General features: G+C 35.2%; 1 protein-coding gene across 1 annotated transcript; it reads left to right on the top strand.

Annotated features, from left to right (window-relative positions):
- Positions 1 to 8806: 8806 nt before the first annotated feature.
- On the top strand, positions 8807 to 15799 carry LOC126967796 (peptidoglycan-recognition protein LB-like). The gene is made up of 4 exons (XM_050812496.1): positions 8807 to 9015; positions 14257 to 14458; positions 14623 to 14741; positions 15544 to 15799. The coding sequence occupies exons 1-4, from the start codon at positions 8940 to 8942 to the stop codon at positions 15729 to 15731; spliced, it is 585 nt and encodes a 194-aa protein (XP_050668453.1). The 5' UTR covers positions 8807 to 8939; the 3' UTR covers positions 15732 to 15799.
- Positions 15800 to 18617: the final 2818 nt, after the last annotated feature.

Here is an 18617-nt window from a genome sequence, read left to right as displayed (position 1 = left end):
TATGTATGTTAATGTTTGCATCTAATTTGCCACAATACCGCTTAAGGCTCTTCGTCACTGCGCCCGTGGCTCCTGCTACAATCGGGATAAATGTGACGGTGGTGTTCCATAACCTGGAGAGTTCCACTTTTAGCGGGTGATATTTGCTAATTTTTTCTATTTACTTAGCTCCAATGTTATAGTCAGATGGTACCAAGATATCTATAAGGTAAGTTTGGTTGTTTTGTTTATCTATGTAAATAAGATCTGGTCTATTGTGGGTGATTGTAACATCTGTTTGGACAGGGATTTCCCACATTAGTTTAGCTATACTATTTTCTTTTAACATCGGTTGCTTGAGTTCTTCCTGCCACCATAGCTTGTTTACTTCGATTTCGTTCTTCTTAGCCAAGCACCAAAAAAACATATTGAACTAAATTATTGTGTCTTTTTACAAAATATGTTCCAGCGAGTTTTACGCATTCTGCTAAAAAATGTAATACGGTTTCAAAAGCTAGCTGTAACAAAAAATTATGGCCAGATTGTGCAGGAAAAAAAAATTAAAAAAAGGTTGAGATAAGAAGAATCTCAGTATGAAATAACGAGGCCCGATGTGATGTCTAAAGGTGATGGTAAACGGCTTTTTATTTGAAGTGGGATCCCCTTATATTGTAAAGGTCAAATTAGAGGTGGATCAGTGTATGGTGGTTTTTTTTTTGTCCCCAGGTGTGCCCTTCCCAGAACACGACGGGTGGCCCCAGCAAAAACGTTCGGAGAGTGATTCTTAGACTTTCACAGGGCCTTTTCAGAACTGTACATATTACAGAGAAGGAATGTGCGAATTATCGACACTAAGTTATGTGAAACATAACGGCGCTTGGCCGCAACTTCACGACGCTCGTCACCTTGAGACATAAGATCATTTGCCCAGTAATTTAAATAGTCAGTAATATTGAAAAATTCGGCCACCAGCTCGAACTGCTCGAAACTCAGAGATGCTCGAATAGACGAAGATTAAGTACTCCGAGAACGGCTCCAACACTTAGCGTTGCGTAGCGAAGTTGCTTTACTGTGTGTTTTCTTATGACTTCTGAAGACACAGACACTAACACGATCGCATCCTCAGCAACTGTGTGTGTTTTTACACACTGATTATCAAGAAATTTATGACAAGTAAGCAAACTGTGGAAAGAACCTCAAAAATAGTTCGTAACATCTTTCTAAAAGATTGGCAACGCTCTTGAGATTCCATTGGTGTTGCAATGGCGGGACTGATCACTGCTTATTAGATGATGAAGATTTTGATTTGACGCAAACGTGGTGCTCGTTGGTTCTTCTCTTCCAGAAAAGAAGCTAATTAACTAAATATCAATGAATAGATTAACAGAAATGCTCCAAGGGTCATTTCTTTTATTATAATTAGCAATTTATCACCAGTGGGAGGCTCTTTGCACAGGATGCCGGCTAGATTATGGGTACCACAACGGCGCCTATATCTGCCGTGCAGCAGTAATGTGTAAGCAATATTATGTTTCGATCTGAGGGGGGCCGTAGCTAGTGAAATTACTGGGCAACTGAGACTTAACATCGTATGTCTCGAGGTGACGAGCGCAGGTATTGCCACTCACAATTTTTGTGTTTTTTAAGAATCATGTGCGGCACTGCATTGTAATGGGCAGGGCGTATGCCATCAACTGAATGTCCTGCTCGTCTCTTGCCTTAATTTCATTATAAATAAGCAGTTTTAAAAGCTTTTATTACGTCGGAGCCAGAAACATGGCGAAATTTAAGGATTTTATCAGATTCATAATCGCTTGTGGAATAGTACTGATCGTTATGTAACTCGATATTGACGCAGTGAAGCTAGGTTCTTCCCCGTCGATATTAGTCAGTGAGATAAAGCACGTCACTCAAAATAATTTATATCTACAATCTAATATATAAAAAAATATGTTTGTTGGTTTGTGATGTAATTCGCTGCCGTACCATTCATTTGATTGCAATTAAATTTACTTATCAAATACCCTCAGTAGGCCCTGTCTTGAATAACAATAAATTTAATTATACAGTCGCCGGAGGCGGTCGCTCTATTCCCAACTTGTGGTATCATTTAAATAGTTATTTATGTTATAGTACCTTTACTACACGAATAATTGTTAAGTTTGATCTTGTTAAAAAAGTATATATACATCGCCAACCAAAGGATGAGACGAGCAGGACGTTCAGCTGATGGTAATTGATACGCCCTGCCCATTAAAATGCGGTACCGTTCAGGATTCTTGATAAAGCCAAAAATTCTGAGCGTGCCGCTCTACAACTGCGCTCGTTACCTTAATACATAAGATGATAAGTCTCATTTTCCCAGTCATTTCACTAGCTACGGCGCCCATCAGACTGAAATACAGTAATGCTTACACATTACTGCTTCACGGCAGAAATAGGCGCCGTTGTGGTACCCATAATCTAGCCGGCATCCTGTGCAAAGGAGCCTCCCATTGGTAAAGTAGTCTGAAGTAGAACTGACGTAGGCCACGGTTAGTACAGCCTTCATACCCCTGACTCTGTTCTATTTTCAAAATGATTAATATCGGCTACACTGCATCATAATATACCATTGGACATAATACTATAGAAAAAATCGAAGTCTGTCCACATTTCTAACGTATGGTGGTATTTTCTTGCTATTTAACAGTAATAATTAGCATACAATAGCATAGAAAGACTACTGAGTCTTTGGTGGTTTAATGGTTCAACCTACTGCACCACTGGGTGCAGTAGGTTGAACCATTGACTCTCACCACAGAGCCCCCGGTTCGAAATATAGATTCAGTTAAAAAAACAGTGACAATCCTAGAAATAAGGATAAGCTAACTAGTCATGTTACGGTTCATGTTTCCAATATTCAGCCTATCTCCGGTTATGACCTACCTGAGATAAAAATCGTAACTATCCTTGACTATTCTGTTTCAATAAAGTTATCGACGGTAACTCACCTTATCCGTACACGCTGTCTGTCAATGGGAGGATGTATACCTTACCAACGATAGAAGTTTGTATGGAAATTAAAATTCACGCGTCCCAATATAAGGCGATAAGAATGACTTATTAAATTATTGACAGTAAATTACTGACAGTAGACGCAGTAATTTATCTCTATATTATAGTATATTGGGAACGGCCGTAAGTCGACTTCATAAAGTCACAAATCCATTCAGAGGTCTATGAATAGGTTTTTAAAAGAAGGTCCCTGTTGACATACAGAACTTACCTTTAAACGAATATAAATTAGTTCTGAAGAGAAATTTGTATTCAAAAGGGTAATATAAAATATCAAAATATCTGGATCTAAATAACCATTGGGACTCAGCTGCTGGGCTGTTACATGTCTGTCTCAGATTGATAAATGTAATTATAGTTTAATAAGTATTTGTAATAATCTGTATTGAAAACAGCAACCTTAGAGTTTCTTGCGCGTTCTTCTCTGGGGAAATCTGCCTCCCGAATTATCTGTAGAGTAAAAAAATTACATATTACAAGGGTAATGTGATTTACCTACGAAATAAAATATTTTTCATTTGATTTGATTCGATTTGATCCTCATCCGCTACGTACCAATATTGTGTTTTTGGTTATCAAAACCATAATTAAGTGACTCCTCTAACAAAAAAAATCACGATGTCACATAAAGCATTGTTTACTTCGTCAAAAGAACCTTGGTTTCTTTTCACTTTGAATATGATTCAAGTGTCTTCCACAAACAATACTTACCCTATAATTTTTTCCACAAGATTGGGTAGCTATACCTTTTCATTCCGGGAAACTCTGATCTGAGTGTATGCTTCAGATCGGCGCGATTTTGACAATCGCGCAGCAATGCGTTTTATTTTACGTGTATTATTAGATAGCTTACAATTAGAATAATGTGAGTCAATGTATCTGAAAGCTATTGAAACACGCTATAAGACCATATAAAATAAACCATGTTAAAAACAAAATAAAGGTCAGAACTTGGTGAAGGAGTAGGGTGCCGTACGGCACTTTCGGTTGCGGTGTATCTGATGATTCTAGTGCCCTGGGGCACTGCCAATTTGGGAAGATTAATGTAAATAAGGAAGAAATGTCAAAAATACTTTTTATAATATAAATATTTGACAATGAAGCAAGGCCGGGCTTAACTAATAGATTATATAAAAGAAAATTAATTAAAATTATCGAACGAAACATGATTGTTTTGATTAGATGTTGCGATAATTTCACTGTGATTTACAATGAAGCGTCATCGGTAATGATAATTGTAATCCATAATAGACCTTAAGTCGGATATTCATATTAAAAATCAAATATATTTTGTATATTAATAAATTTTCAAACCTTCAGCCTAAATGTAATTCACCTATTGACTTTTAGAAATATACTTATTGATTTTATCTGTGATTATTATTAAAATTGTCGTAACTTCTGCTAGGACTTACTTATTGACTTAATATAAATTTCAACCATGTAATCTGCTATATAACCCAGGATGGTTGAATAAATAAAATAAAGTAAACATGGACCATTCATCATCGTGAAAATGTTATTGATAAGGAATATAAAAAATATAGGTCCCAAGTGTGATACCTGCCAAACTCAAAAATTGATTTTAATTCACTTCGATAGGAAGCCGTTGTACCAATTAGGACACTCAAAATAGCGGTGTATTTTATTACCTACATGATCAAACGATTACACCCTTAATACGATTTTTATGAAACATTTTTTGTGCTCGTCGGATGGCTTATGAACTATACAAAGTCTTAGCATAAATACTGAATCCAATTGATTTGAGTTTTCTTTAGTGTTAATTCCGCCAATATTTGTCTTTAAACAATTCGACACGTGTTTCGCCTTTATACGAGGCATCCTCAAGACGTGTTGTCTCGCCAAAATCTGGCACGAGACTCTGGTAAAACACGTGTCGAATTTTTTAGAGACAAATATTGGCGAAATCAACACTAAAGAAAACTCAAATCATTTAGATAATTATGGATTTCTGCAAAGTAATGCCTACTTCAATAAATTTTCATAAATACTGAAACAAAGAAAAAAAATCTATTGCAAATAACATTTATTACTTTTACTTTTAGTCTCCATTTCCTGCAATACAGTCTTTTAAACGAGGCCAGTTATCAAGAGAAACTCACACTCTTTTCATGGGAAAATTCTTCAGTGCCAATCGTAGAGATTGTTTTAGGGATTCCAAATTTTCATGGCGCTTAGAGCAAGCCATACCCTCTAAAACTGACCATAAATCATAATCCAGCGGATTAAGATCTGGACTAGACGATGGCCAGTCTTCAGCTCTGATGAATTCCGAAACGTTCGTTTCCAACCATGACTGCTTAGACCCGAGTTTTATGACTCAGCGCCGAGTCTTGCTGGAAGGACCATTTTTGGTTATTGAACATGGTGTGGTAAATAAATTGTTTTATATTAATTTACATTTACTTTTTTGGCTTACTCGTGTAAGGCATTGACTATTTGAGGTTTGAGTATTTTTCTTGCATCACTTTACATATATTGTAATTAAAATGATTTATAAAACGATGAAAATGTAAATGTTGATTTAAAAGTGTGGCAATGAGTTTCTTGCCACTTCTTTGTATTTAAGCTCAACCCTTTCCGAAGTGGCGGTAGATATAAAAAGAAAAACTTTTAACATTCATTAGTGTCATTTCCGTGACCTACATGAATAAAGTGATTTTGGTTAGATTTGATTACCCTAAGGGATTTGAGGTTTTATTTACTGTTAATAAAAACATTATATTAATAATCATATTAATTATATATAATACCCGTATTAATAATTACAAATTTGAGCAGAATTGTCAAAGTGTAAGTAGAGGTAGTTAGTGAGTACATATTGCAGGTAGATGAAGATTCTTTTTTTTATTTAGTTGAGTTCTCGTGACACGCTTCGTAATGGTCGCTTAAATGTCACTGCTTGTGGCGGCGACATGGGGCGGGTCGTTCCCTTCCCTAAAATATGGTCGAGGGAGGCGATGGCTGGCTCATGCGTCATGCTCGTGAAAGGGCGCTACCACTACTAATAACAGTTTTTTTTTATAATTGCTTATAAGATACTCGCGGAATACCTTTATTAATTTACGGTGTGCGTGGATGATACAACTACTGTACTATATAACTTTGTTTTGTTTTAATTTACATTTACTTTTTTGGCTTACTCGTGTAAGGCATTGACTATTTGAGGTTTGAGTATTTTTGTTGTGCATCACTTTACATAATATTGTAATTAAAATAATTTGTAAAACGATGAAAATGTAAATGTTGATTTAAAAGAGTGGCAATAAGTTTCTTGTCACTTCTTCTCTTTACGAAGTGCCGGTAAATTCAATAAGAAAAGTAATTTTTGAAATTAATAAGTGTCATTTCCGTGATCTACATAAATAGAGTGATTTTGATTTGATTTAATGAAACAGTAGACGCAGAAAAGGTGCCATTACACGCAGAAATATTTGAGGTGCTGGTAGCAGTTAAGATATAGCTATATCAAAAAAAATATTTGTAATATATAGCAGAAATGGTGTAAAAAAATCTGTTTTAGTTAAGTGACATTTAGATACATGAGTACCTAATCTTCTCAGTTGCATTCATCTGGTTAGCTCAGTGCCAATTCAAATAAAAAATTGATGGAATTAAATTTATAATAGAGGCATTATTTACTTAATATTGTAACAAGAAAATATGCGTTAAACAATATTATTGTGGCTTCTAACTTGGCTATAACTACTTGCTTTTGTAACGATTGATCTCTTTCAGTGGATGAACTAAAATTTCTAATAATTTTGTAATGTCAAAAAGAGTCAAGTTATTTTTCTTGAATCCTTAATCTTATTTTTAAATAATAATAATGTTCTGTTTCGTTTTCAAACACATCCCTACTTAATATTATAAATGTGAATGTTAGTTTGTTTGTTACGTTTGCACGCCCAAACCACCGAACAGATTTTGATGAAATTTAGTACAGAAATAGAATAGAGCTTAAAAAAGGATATAGGCTCCCTTTTATTGCAAAAAATAATAATGGAGGTATTGAAATTTTTGTTTAGGAGTTCGTCATTATCGAAGATTACACCATAAAACTTTGTACTTAGGCACTTGATAAGAAATAAATAAATATTTTGTTTTTCTTTTTTTTTTCCTGCTCGTCTCGTCCCTTATTTTCATAAAGAAAAAAAATTGGGAATTCGTCATTTTCGGAGATAAAATTTTGTATTAAGCACTAAATAAGAAGTAATTTATAAACATTTGTTCGAGAATAATTGAAACTTTGACCTACATGGGGATGTAATAGAAGATTAAAGTTTGCAGGGAAACACTATTAAAGAGACTGTTCACAAGGACAAGGGATATCCGCTGTATCGTAGAAGAGTGCGGAACGGGCGTAAAGTGCAGTTATTCCACGCGGAGTCGCGGTTAAAAGCTAGTGTAATATATTTGTTTAGCTAGGGATGACCCTTATATAAATTATTATAATTATTATATTGCCGACAAATACGGTTATTACCCGAACATTAAGAATAATGATTATAACATCACAACCTATTTTGTTGAAGTAAACAATTGAACATTTCTTAGAATCACAATCTAATATATAAAATTCTCATGTCGCGGTGTTTGTAGGTAAACTCCTTCGGCTTCGGCTTGACCGATTCTCATGAAATTTTGAGTGCATATTGGGTAGGTCTGAGAATCGGACAACATCTATTTTTCATCCCCCTAAATGTTAAGGGAGGTCCACGCCAATTTTTTTCTTAATTTTTTAATCAATTTTTTTTAAATTTGTTTGATAATGAATGAATGAATAAGCCTTTATTGCAAACAATGTAAGATTCATACAATATATATAGTCTAATCTAATCTAAATAATATTGTAAACTAAGTAATATTCTAATCTAAGTAATATTCTAATCTAAGTAATATTCTAAGCTAAGTAATAATAATCTAAGTAATATTCTTATCTAAGTAATAATCTAATATAAGTGATATTCTTAATCTTCTACATCGTTCGCTTGTCTTCCGACATAGGCCTCCTCCAGAAATTTCCATTGTGATCTGTCCAGAGCAGATCGTCTCCACGTTGGTCCAGCCACTTTTTTAAAATCATCTTCCCATCTAATGGGTTGTCTTCCTTGATTTCTTTTCCCTTGTCTTGGATACCAGTCTATAATATTTTTTGTCCATTTATCAATATTGCTTCTCAAGGTGTGTCCTGCCCATCGCCATTTTAATCTTTTTATAGTGTTGTCTATCCTTTCTAATTTCGTTTTCTTCTTGATTTGTGTTAGTCGTACCTTGATAATGAGTCAACATTAAAACATACATACAACTTCAAATTTTCACCCATCTACGATCAACAGTTACTTTTGTATCGCGATTTTAATATCGGCAATACAACGTTTGCTTGTTCAGCTAGTTATTATATATTATCAATTAATAGTTTAGATAAACAACTACTTTTATCTTCCTCATATTCGAAATGAAAAGTTAAGTGCTTAACACGGGTAAAATAATCAATTCCTACTCGGACTATAGCCGCCCTTGCTGCGCTCGGGCGTCTAAATAGGTACCTCGGGAATACATTATTTCGACCCTAGGTTAACAATCTACTATTTCATCTGTTAGTCCTTAATGTGAAAGTGTTTATGATATTATTTGCCTATCAGTAATTGGTTTCGATATAAATCTAAGCATTGATATCGTTTCAAATTATCTGCTAGATATATCTTCGTTTTCCATATATTATTCCATACGTTGTTTTACTCGTAACTAATAAATATCGCAATATTGCAATGCGTATTTAAATTGATTTACCATTAAATATTTTTGTGGTTTTGGTTGTAAAAGCAACAGCAGATTTTTTTTTCTATAAGTTTTGAGGTTATGTTTTAGGTGAAACAATGAAATACGCTGTAATATTACTTTGTCTTGCTGCATTCTGTGAATCTTCCCCTGTTTCGACATCATCAAAATATGGTAAGTGTGATAATTACTATTCTCTTTATTACAATTTCATCTTATTTTCTACATTTATATATATATAACATATTTATAAAAAACAATATTACAAATATAAATATAAAAAATAGAGTCCCGCCGGCGTTAGTTCACGACAATTGAGAAATATAAGAGTCTGGAGAAATATAGAGGCAATGTTTCGGAAAAACTCTCAAACTTGTATTTGAATTATAACAGTACTCCAAATGAGATGTATGGTAAGTTATTTAAAATTATTAAAACAGAGTTTGCTTCTATATTTACTTCAAAGATAGTCAACTCGGGTCGTCTCTTGTCATTTAACAACTGGGCAACAGCTGGTATTCATAGGAGCAGACAACGGTTATATGAACTATATAGTGAGAGATCATCATGTAATCATGATGTATCTTTCCTTGTATATGTGAAAAAATATTCAAAATTATTTAAGAAAGTATGTACTATTGCTAAGTCAATGCATATTAGAGAAATAATTAAAAATGCTTCAAATAAAATTAAAATGACTTGGAAAGTTATTAACTGGGAATCTGGAAGAGCGAAAGACTGCAAGTTTGAATATAATCTAATAATAAACAATACAAAACTCCACTCTGAGCAGGAAGTAGCTTCTGCTTTTGAGAAATTTTTGTCTGACATTCCAGTTTCCATCTCAAGCACCCTTATCTCCTCCACCAGTGTTGCTGAGTCACTTCTTTTGGAAAATGTTAAGGAATGTAAACAAAATTTCAAGTTCAGTGTTGTTAGCCCAGCAGAAATAATAAAAACTTTCAGATCCTTAGAAATGAAAAAAACTGCTGATATATGGGACATATCTGTAAAAATAATAAGTTCTGTTATTGACGTCATAGCACCATATCTAGCACTAGTTTTTAATAGCTGTATTGAACATGGCGTGTTTCCTGACCTTCTGAAGTATAGTAAAATAACACCAATATTTAAATCGGGACTCACTTCTGACCCGATTAACTATCGCCCTGTTTCAGTGTTGCCTACCCTAAGTAAAGTTTTTGAAAAAATTATTTTAAGCCAAATGCTTACTCACTTTAATACTTATAAGTTACTTCATATAAGACAATTTGGCTTTACTAGGGGACGCTCGACTACGGATGCAGGTGTTGAACTCATCACGAATATTTTTGTTGCCTGGGAGGAATCACAGAATGCACTTGGTATCTTCTGTGATTTATCTAAGGCTTTTGATTGTGTTCAACATTCAACGCTGATCAGGAAGCTATGTCACTATGGTATAAGAGGATCTGCACTCGATCTTCTAATCTCATATTCAAATAATAGGATTCACAGGGTCGAGGTGAATGGCAGGAGATCTCCTGGGACTCCTCTCGGTATGGGGGTACCACAAGGGTCTATTCTTGGACCCTTCCTCTTCCTAATTTATATAAATGATCTACCTAACCTTGTAGAAAAAAACACAAGGTGGTATTGTTTGCGGATGACACTTCACTTATATTCAAAGTGAAACGAAGCCAAGTTTTATATGACGAAGTAAACAATGTCTGACATCGTGTACTGGTTTAGCGCCAATAACTTATTGTTAAATAGTCATAAAACCATATATATTAAATCACCGCGCCAAATGTCAAAAATGTAGATGCGAATATTTTATTAAATGGAGAGGTGGCAAAACCAGTGGAATCTGCTATATTTCTTGGCATTACTCTTGATTCCAAATTGCAACGGGGGCCCCATATTGAAGGATTGGCGAATAGGCTTAGTTCTGCAGCATATGCGGTTAAGAAAATTAGACGGTTAACTGACATAGATACGGCGAGATTAGTATACTTTAGTTATTTTCATAGTATTATGTCCTATGGTATATTGTTATGGGGCAGTGCGGCCGATATTAATACTATATTTGTGCTGCAGAAGAGGGCTATTCGCGCGATTTATAACCTAGGTCCTAAAGAATCATTAAGAGAAAAATTTAAAGAAATAAACATTTTGACTGTTGCTTCTCAATACATTTTTGATAATGTTTTGTATGTTCATAAGCACATTGAGGAATTTTCTAGAAACTGTGACATTCATAATGTTAACACGAGGGACAAACATAAACTTGTTATGACTACTACTCGGTTGGGTCGAGTTAGTAAGGCTTTTGTTGGGCGATGTATATGCTTCTACAATATGATACCAGAAAATGTACAAAACAAATGTGTTACGAAATTTAAAAGAATTGTTATAAAACGTTTGTGTAGGAAAGGTTATTATAGCATAAACGATTTTCTTAATGACACCACGGACTGGGAATAAAGCAAACACCCTCAGGCTCTTCAATTAAAAATGTTTATTGTACGATATCACATTGTAATTCATATTTTATATTACAAAAAGCCCGCTGAGTTTCTTGCGCCCATTCTTCTCAGGTCTGAGGCAGTCTCTTTTGAATGGGTGGTAGATTTTGACGTTCAATAAGTGATTTTAAATCCTATTTTGAATAAAAATATTTGAATTTGAATTTGAATTCCGCCCGTGGTTAGGGCGACAGACTGAGGAAATTCCGCACGATGCGTTGTGATGGTGGTCGAGGCTCTTTGCTATAAGACCGTTTACAAAAACGACTATTGGGACAATTATTGTTGAATCAACTTCCCACATGTCAGTAACCTCGTGTGCTTAGTCTAGACTAAGTACCTAGGACAAATTGCCGAAGTACCTAGGTACTTCGACAATTTGTCTATTTCAGCTTTCACAATTTTTTTTTTCATTATTATTATTATTAAGTTATATTTGTGTAGAGTATAAAATTTTACTATAAAGTGGAAATTTTGTGAGCCTTTCTAATTATATCTATTCCTTCGTACACAGATACTAAACGCGATTTGTAATTTTTCATTTTTCTGTCAGGCGGCAAATACTTTTGCGGCCGTTTTCAATAACCTATCTATCCTTAGTTTAACTAATTAGTGTGAGACAAATCTATCCTTTTATTTTTGTGTATTAATCCTAGAAGTGAGGGTTATCACTTTACAAAAAGCATAACACCTTTTTATTATGACCGATACGGCAAAACTCATTTGATAATTTAAATTTTATTTTTCAGTCAGTATATTATCAGTCAATAACAACAATAAGATAAGATTAATTACTATGAGAAGAAACATAAACCTCTGTAGATTATAGTTGTTAATTACCCATTTATAAAATGTATTGAATATGAGACATAGTTTAAAAAAGTGGCTTTTTAAATTCTATAATAAACAAAAATTATAAGCCAATATTAGCTAGCAAGACTTTGCTGTTATAAAGAGTCAGGCGTTACATTTTTACTTTTTATGCTATAAAATTCAGAATGGACCATGTCAGGATGACGGTCTAAACGTAAATTATATAATGATCTCATGATTATGTCAGGCGTTCCCAAATACTTTTCCTACTAACCTATCTTAGGCGGTCTCTATCGAACAATTCCACTTCATCAAATTCAAATATTTTTATTCAAAATAGGATTTAAAATCACTAATTGAACGTCAAAAACTAGGTACTATACATTCAAAATAGATTGCCGCAGACTTGAGATGATTAGCTATTGTACCAGCAGTGTTCCATTCTCAATCTGTGGTATCATTAAGAAAGTAATTTATGTTACAGTAACCTTTCAGACACAAACGTTTTTATCAATTCTTTTGAATTACCTAACACATCGGTTTTGTTCATTTTCTGGGATCTGGAAAACAAAAGACTCACTACCTTGACTTACGGGCGTTCCCAATTTTCAAAGTATCTCCGGTTGTGGCTTACTTGAGATAAAAATCGTAACTATCGTTGACTTTTCTGTCGCAATAAACTTATCGACTGTAACTCACCTTATCCGTACACGCTGTCTGTGAATCGCATGAAGTATAGCTTACCAGCGATAGAGGTTTATATGGAAATTGCAATTCACGCGTCCCAATATAAGGCGATAAGAATGACTTATCGGATATAATGGGACAGCTTCATTCATTATTGACAGCTAATTACTGACAGTAGAAGGTAGTAATTTATCTCTTTCTGTAGATAGTATATTAGGAACGGCCGTTTATTGAGTAGATGATATAATTCGAGTATTAACACGTGCAGGAAGTGGGCTAGGTACACCCAAGGATACAGCGTCCTCCGCGTCCAATACAACAATCCCTTCAGGGTTCTACTGGAGTTGCCTCGTTTCTTTAATGCATCCGGAATGTTCGCGATGGAGCGACTAGATTGTTTTTACGCAACTATGCGCAAAAGATGTGGTTCCCTGGTGCGCAGAAAGAGGGGCAGCACCAAAGGTAACCTGAAGATGATTGGTAGCAGGTTAGACTGCAAATAAATGAGTCACTGTTGCTAATGCAATGGAGAAATACTGGCTCACATAATAGTAATTAATAGTGTAACAAGGAGTTTTTATCCGCATATATAAGAACTCATTGTTCTATGGTTAGCCGTCAAGCTAAAGAACAGTAAATGATTTAAAATTAAATATTGACGCGGATGAGAAAACAATCGAATAGAACAGACTAACGGCCGTTTTACAGTTACAGTTACAGGTACATTGCTGTCACCGTTTAATGACAAGATCTTATCTATCCATAGTTATGTCCAACATAATTATAGTCCAATGCTTTATGTCCATAGGTTATTGAAATGTAAGTAAGCGTAAAAGGATAGATTTCTCTTACCTCTAGTAAGTTAAACTAAGGATAGATAGGTTATGCGTCATGCTCGTGAACGGGCGCTGCTTGTGGTGGCAGGGTGAGCCCGTTGCTGGAGACTCAGTTTCAGATTATTAAAAGTTATTATATATATTTATATATATATATATTATTTATATATATATATATATATATATATATATATATATATATATATATATATAAATAATATAAATAATATAAAATAATATATATAATCGCTTATAAAATGCTCACAGAATACCTTTATTTATTTACGGTGTGTGTGGATGATGCAGCTACTGTACTCAATAACTTTTGTATTAATTTACATTTACTTTTTTGACTTACTCGTGTAAGCCATTGACTATTTGACGTTTGTGTATGTTTGTTACATCACTTTCCATATTATTACATTGTAAATGAAATGATTTGTAAATCGATGGAAATGTAAATCTTGATATATAGAGTGGCAATGAGTTTCCTGCTACTTCTTCTCATTTCAATTTGAAAATAAAGTTTTATTTACTTTTATAATAATTCTAAGGTAAGGTTTCCCTTACAGATCTGACATTTGTTTCCCGAGAAAAATGGGGAGCACTTCCGCCGGTATCTGTTATTCAACTGAATAGTCCTGTCAACTTTGTTATCATACACCACAGCTATCTCCCTGCAGCGTGCTTCAATTTCATCACCTGCGCGGCAGCCATGAGGTCGATGCAGAACTTTCACCAGCTGACGAACCAATGGGCCGATATTGGATACAAGTATGTCTGAAGATTATTTTTTACATTAATGCACTTACACAAATTATCTTTTTTTTAATGAAAATAAGGGACGAGACCAGCAATATGTTCAGCTGACGGTAATTGATACGCCCTGCCCATTACAATGCAAAAAATTATTATTAAATATTATTTCTTCATTTCAGTTTCGCAGTGGGAAGTGACGGTGCCGTGTATGAAGGAAGAGGCTGGGATGCTGTTGGAGCTCATGCTGCAGGATATAACTCGCAAAGTATTGGCATCGTTCTCATTGGAGACTGGATCTGTGAGTGTTTATGCTTTGCTCTACTAGACTTTGCTGCAACTTCGTCTGTACGGATTTCAGAAATGGATCGAGGGATTTTCACAAAATATTCGCTTGTTACCGGTTTTAAATCTGCCTTACTTTCTCAGCTTACCTTAATTATCCTTACTTGCCGGTTAATTCCGCAAGAATCAAAATGAGACGAATACCGACCAAAGTACTTTCTACCTTGTTAATAAACGCAGTGTAAAGTAACTCCAAGTTTAAAATTACTTCACCCTGTCATGTAATTCTGTAGTGCCAAAGGCTTGATCGATCAGTAAGTTTTATTATTTATTATAAATTCCAAGTGAGGGTTATCACTTTTAGAAATAACAAATTGTTTAAATACCAGTGGGAGGCTAGTTTGCACCGAACTCCGGCTAGATTATGGGTATCACAACGGCGCCTATTTCTGCCATGAAGTAGTAATGTGTATGCATTACTGTTTCGGTCTGAAGGGCACCGTAGCTAGTGTAATAACTTAGGAAATGAGACTTGACAACTTGTATCTCAAGGTGACGAGCGCAGTTGTACCGCACATAATTTTTGGGTTTTACAATCATCCTGAGCGGCACTGCATTTTAATGGGCAGGGCGTATCAATTACCAACTGCTGAATGTCCTACTAGTCTCATCCTCCTAATTACATAAAGAACACCAGTTTAAAATTTGGAATAACTTTACTCCGCCACCATAAACCAAAACGTACCATAAATTAATAATACCCTCATATAAATGACTGATAATTTCCTCTTTGTGACCATGTATTTTTTTAATTTCAGCATCAGTTCCACCAAGTGTCCAGCTACAAGCAGCAAAAGATCTTATTTCTATAGGCGTGGAGCTTGGATACATAAGACCAGATTACCAACTCATTGGCCACAGACAAGTAAGAGCAACGGAATGCCCAGGAGATGCTCTTTACAACGAGATATCAAATTGGGAAAGATTCACCCATGATGTTTATTAATTTTACAAATGGTTTTCATGTTATAAATTAAATGATTGGAATTAATAAAGTTTATTCAAAGAGGCAAATATTTATTTCCATTATTTTCACATTAAATATTTTTACTAATATAAAAAATACTGTTCTACCTACGGGCGCTACCCAGTAACAATAGCTCCACTCAGCGACGATCAAGTCGTCTTGATCCCAGGAAATGTTCAAAACAAATGTTCGAAAATAATTCGAGATTCAAAGGAATTGTTAAAAAAACGTTTGTGTGGTAAAATAAAAATAATAATAAATCATTTATTTCAGGCTACAAGGCCCAAAAAATAAATACCTTATAATCTACCATACATATTTTTAAAACTTAAATCTACGTCACATTTTCGCGGTGATGTGAGGCGCGGGTTCGGTAAGTTCCGGCGGTCGGCGACGTCCGCGATACTTGCGGAACACGACCCCCTTCGGCCACAGCTTCACGTCCAGGAAGGTCAATATATGTTCTGTCGGGACGCGAATAACAAAAGAGTTAAAGTCTACTGCGGCCTGCCTTGAGGCTTGTGATGTCCTTCAGCAACCTGGTGACGTCGACATGGTCGAAGTCTTCCTTGCCACGAAAGACGGCACGTCGTTAGGATCAGTCACTTTCAGGACATTTATCATATCCTGAAGACTTCTCTCTCCCCTTTCATCCCTCCTGCGGGACGGCATCTGGTCTGATTTCATCAAAACCTCTTGGCGTTAATGATCTCCTCACTCTTGAAATTTGATGCACAGATCTGGATGATACTGATCTCGTCCACAGTATCAATTGCGTGCTGAAGGAATGCCAGCAATTCATTGGCTATGAGTCATAATAGCGTGCAGCGGCGGTTGCCGCGCAGATCGCGAATATAAATTATATTCGTAAGTTCACTGAGCATGTACGCTACCGAGCACGCTCGGAACTAAAGTCGACTAGACTAGACTATGGTTATGGTCTTTTATGGAAAGTCGTTTATGGTATAAACGACTTTCTTAATGATACCACAGATTGGGAATGTAGCGACCGCCCCAAGGTTATTAAATAATATCTAAGTTTTACTGTACTATATTACGTTGCAATCATATTTTTACCAAAAAAAGAACCCCCCTGAGTTTCTTGCGCGCGTTGTTCTTAGATCTGAGGCATAATTTTCGAAGGGGTGGTAGTTTTTGACTTCCAATAAGTGATATGATATTCTATTTTGAAGGAAAAATATTCGAATTTGAATAAATGCAGTAGAAAGCACACAATGACTTATAATCTACGACACACTTATAAAATACATTATCATGATAATGTATTTTATAAGTGTGTATTCCAAATTGTAAAATTCAGATAATTTGGTATTAATAACAATAGCTAGGTCATCTAGTTAATTGTCTTTTATGGCGCCTCTTCAAAATCAATCGTATGGAGGGCTTATTTGCTTCTAGTCGCCAATCGTCGTATAGCATTGATATGCGGCCGTTTTCAATAACATATTTATCCTTAGTTTAACTTACTAGACGAAGACAAATCTATCCTTAAGGCGAAGAGTAAGCAGAAAACACGCAAACATGGTGTTTTTAGACAAGTTTTGTGGTGAAAGGATAGCATTTCGAGCTATGAACACTACTTAATCCTGTTACACATATCCTTAAGTCTTATTTGTAGGTTGCTAATGCTTGCTGTTGGTTATAGTTAACACTGCCGAGCCTTTTTGAACTTCCACTTTTCTTTGAAGTTAAACAAGTTTTTTGGCATGGCGTGACGCATTTTTTTGCTACTTCTCTCATAAAATTATTCTTATAGCTTGTACTTTTTTGTGTAGGTTCATTTATTCAGATAAGTAGTGACTAACGAGGATTGTAAGCATATAAACTGTTTTCCACGCAAGAATTTTGAAAATATTGGCTTTGTTACATAGATGGCGGGCCGGCAGCGGTGAACTCATATCGCTCAAGGTCGCTGGCATTTAGTGTCGCCTTAAACGCTTACTTACATTTCAATAACCTATTGACAGACAGCATTGGACTAACGGCCGTTCCCAATATACTATCTACAGATAAAGATAAATTACTACCTTCTACTGTCAGTAATTAGTTTTTTTTATTTATTTATTTATTAGGAAGCCAACGTGCATACACCTATCTTAATCTATAGATACATTTAAAAATTCTTTTATAATGTTGTATACTCCACTTACAGGCTAACTCGACATGCTTAATAGTATTAGTTGTCAATATACCCGATAAGTCACTCTTCTGGCCTTAAATTGGGACGCGTGAATTGCAATTTCCATACAAACTTCTATCGCTGGTAAGCTATACGTCGTCCTATTGACAGACAGTGTCTGTTACTGTCGATAAGTTTATTGGAACAGAAAAGTCAACGATAGTTTCGATTTTTATCTCAAGTAAGAGATAGACTGAATATTGGGAGCGGCCGTATTATATTGGACATAACTATGGATAGATAAGATCTTGTCATTAAACGGTGACAGCAATGTATACGTAAGTAAAACTAAGGATAAATAGGTTATAGAAAACGCCCGATAATCGTCATAGTGATCGCGGCGATCGGTGACTTGTCGGTTTATCGGCCACGCATCAAAGGGAATTCGCGTGTAACTACGTGCGCGTGCTCACACAATCGCCGATCATTCATTCAATGGAGGATACTGGACAGTGAGTGAAGCCGTACGTACTTCGCCTTGTCGCGGTCGTCGAAGCGTTGTTAAGTTATGAAGAAATATTTAAATTCGTAGAACTTTATCAGAACTACCCAGAAATATGGAAACCCAAACATAAATATTTGTATACTGAAGTTAAATGAATGGTAGCACCAGCTATGAACTCCACGTCCATCTTGAAGGACTGCCGCTCAATAAATGATCACGG

Source organism: Leptidea sinapis, chromosome 13 (assembly GCF_905404315.1).
Source record: "Leptidea sinapis chromosome 13, ilLepSina1.1, whole genome shotgun sequence".
NCBI lineage: Eukaryota > Metazoa > Arthropoda > Insecta > Lepidoptera > Pieridae > Leptidea > Leptidea sinapis.
Note: the sequence above shows the minus strand (reverse complement) of the source record. Positions and strands in the feature narration are given on the sequence as shown.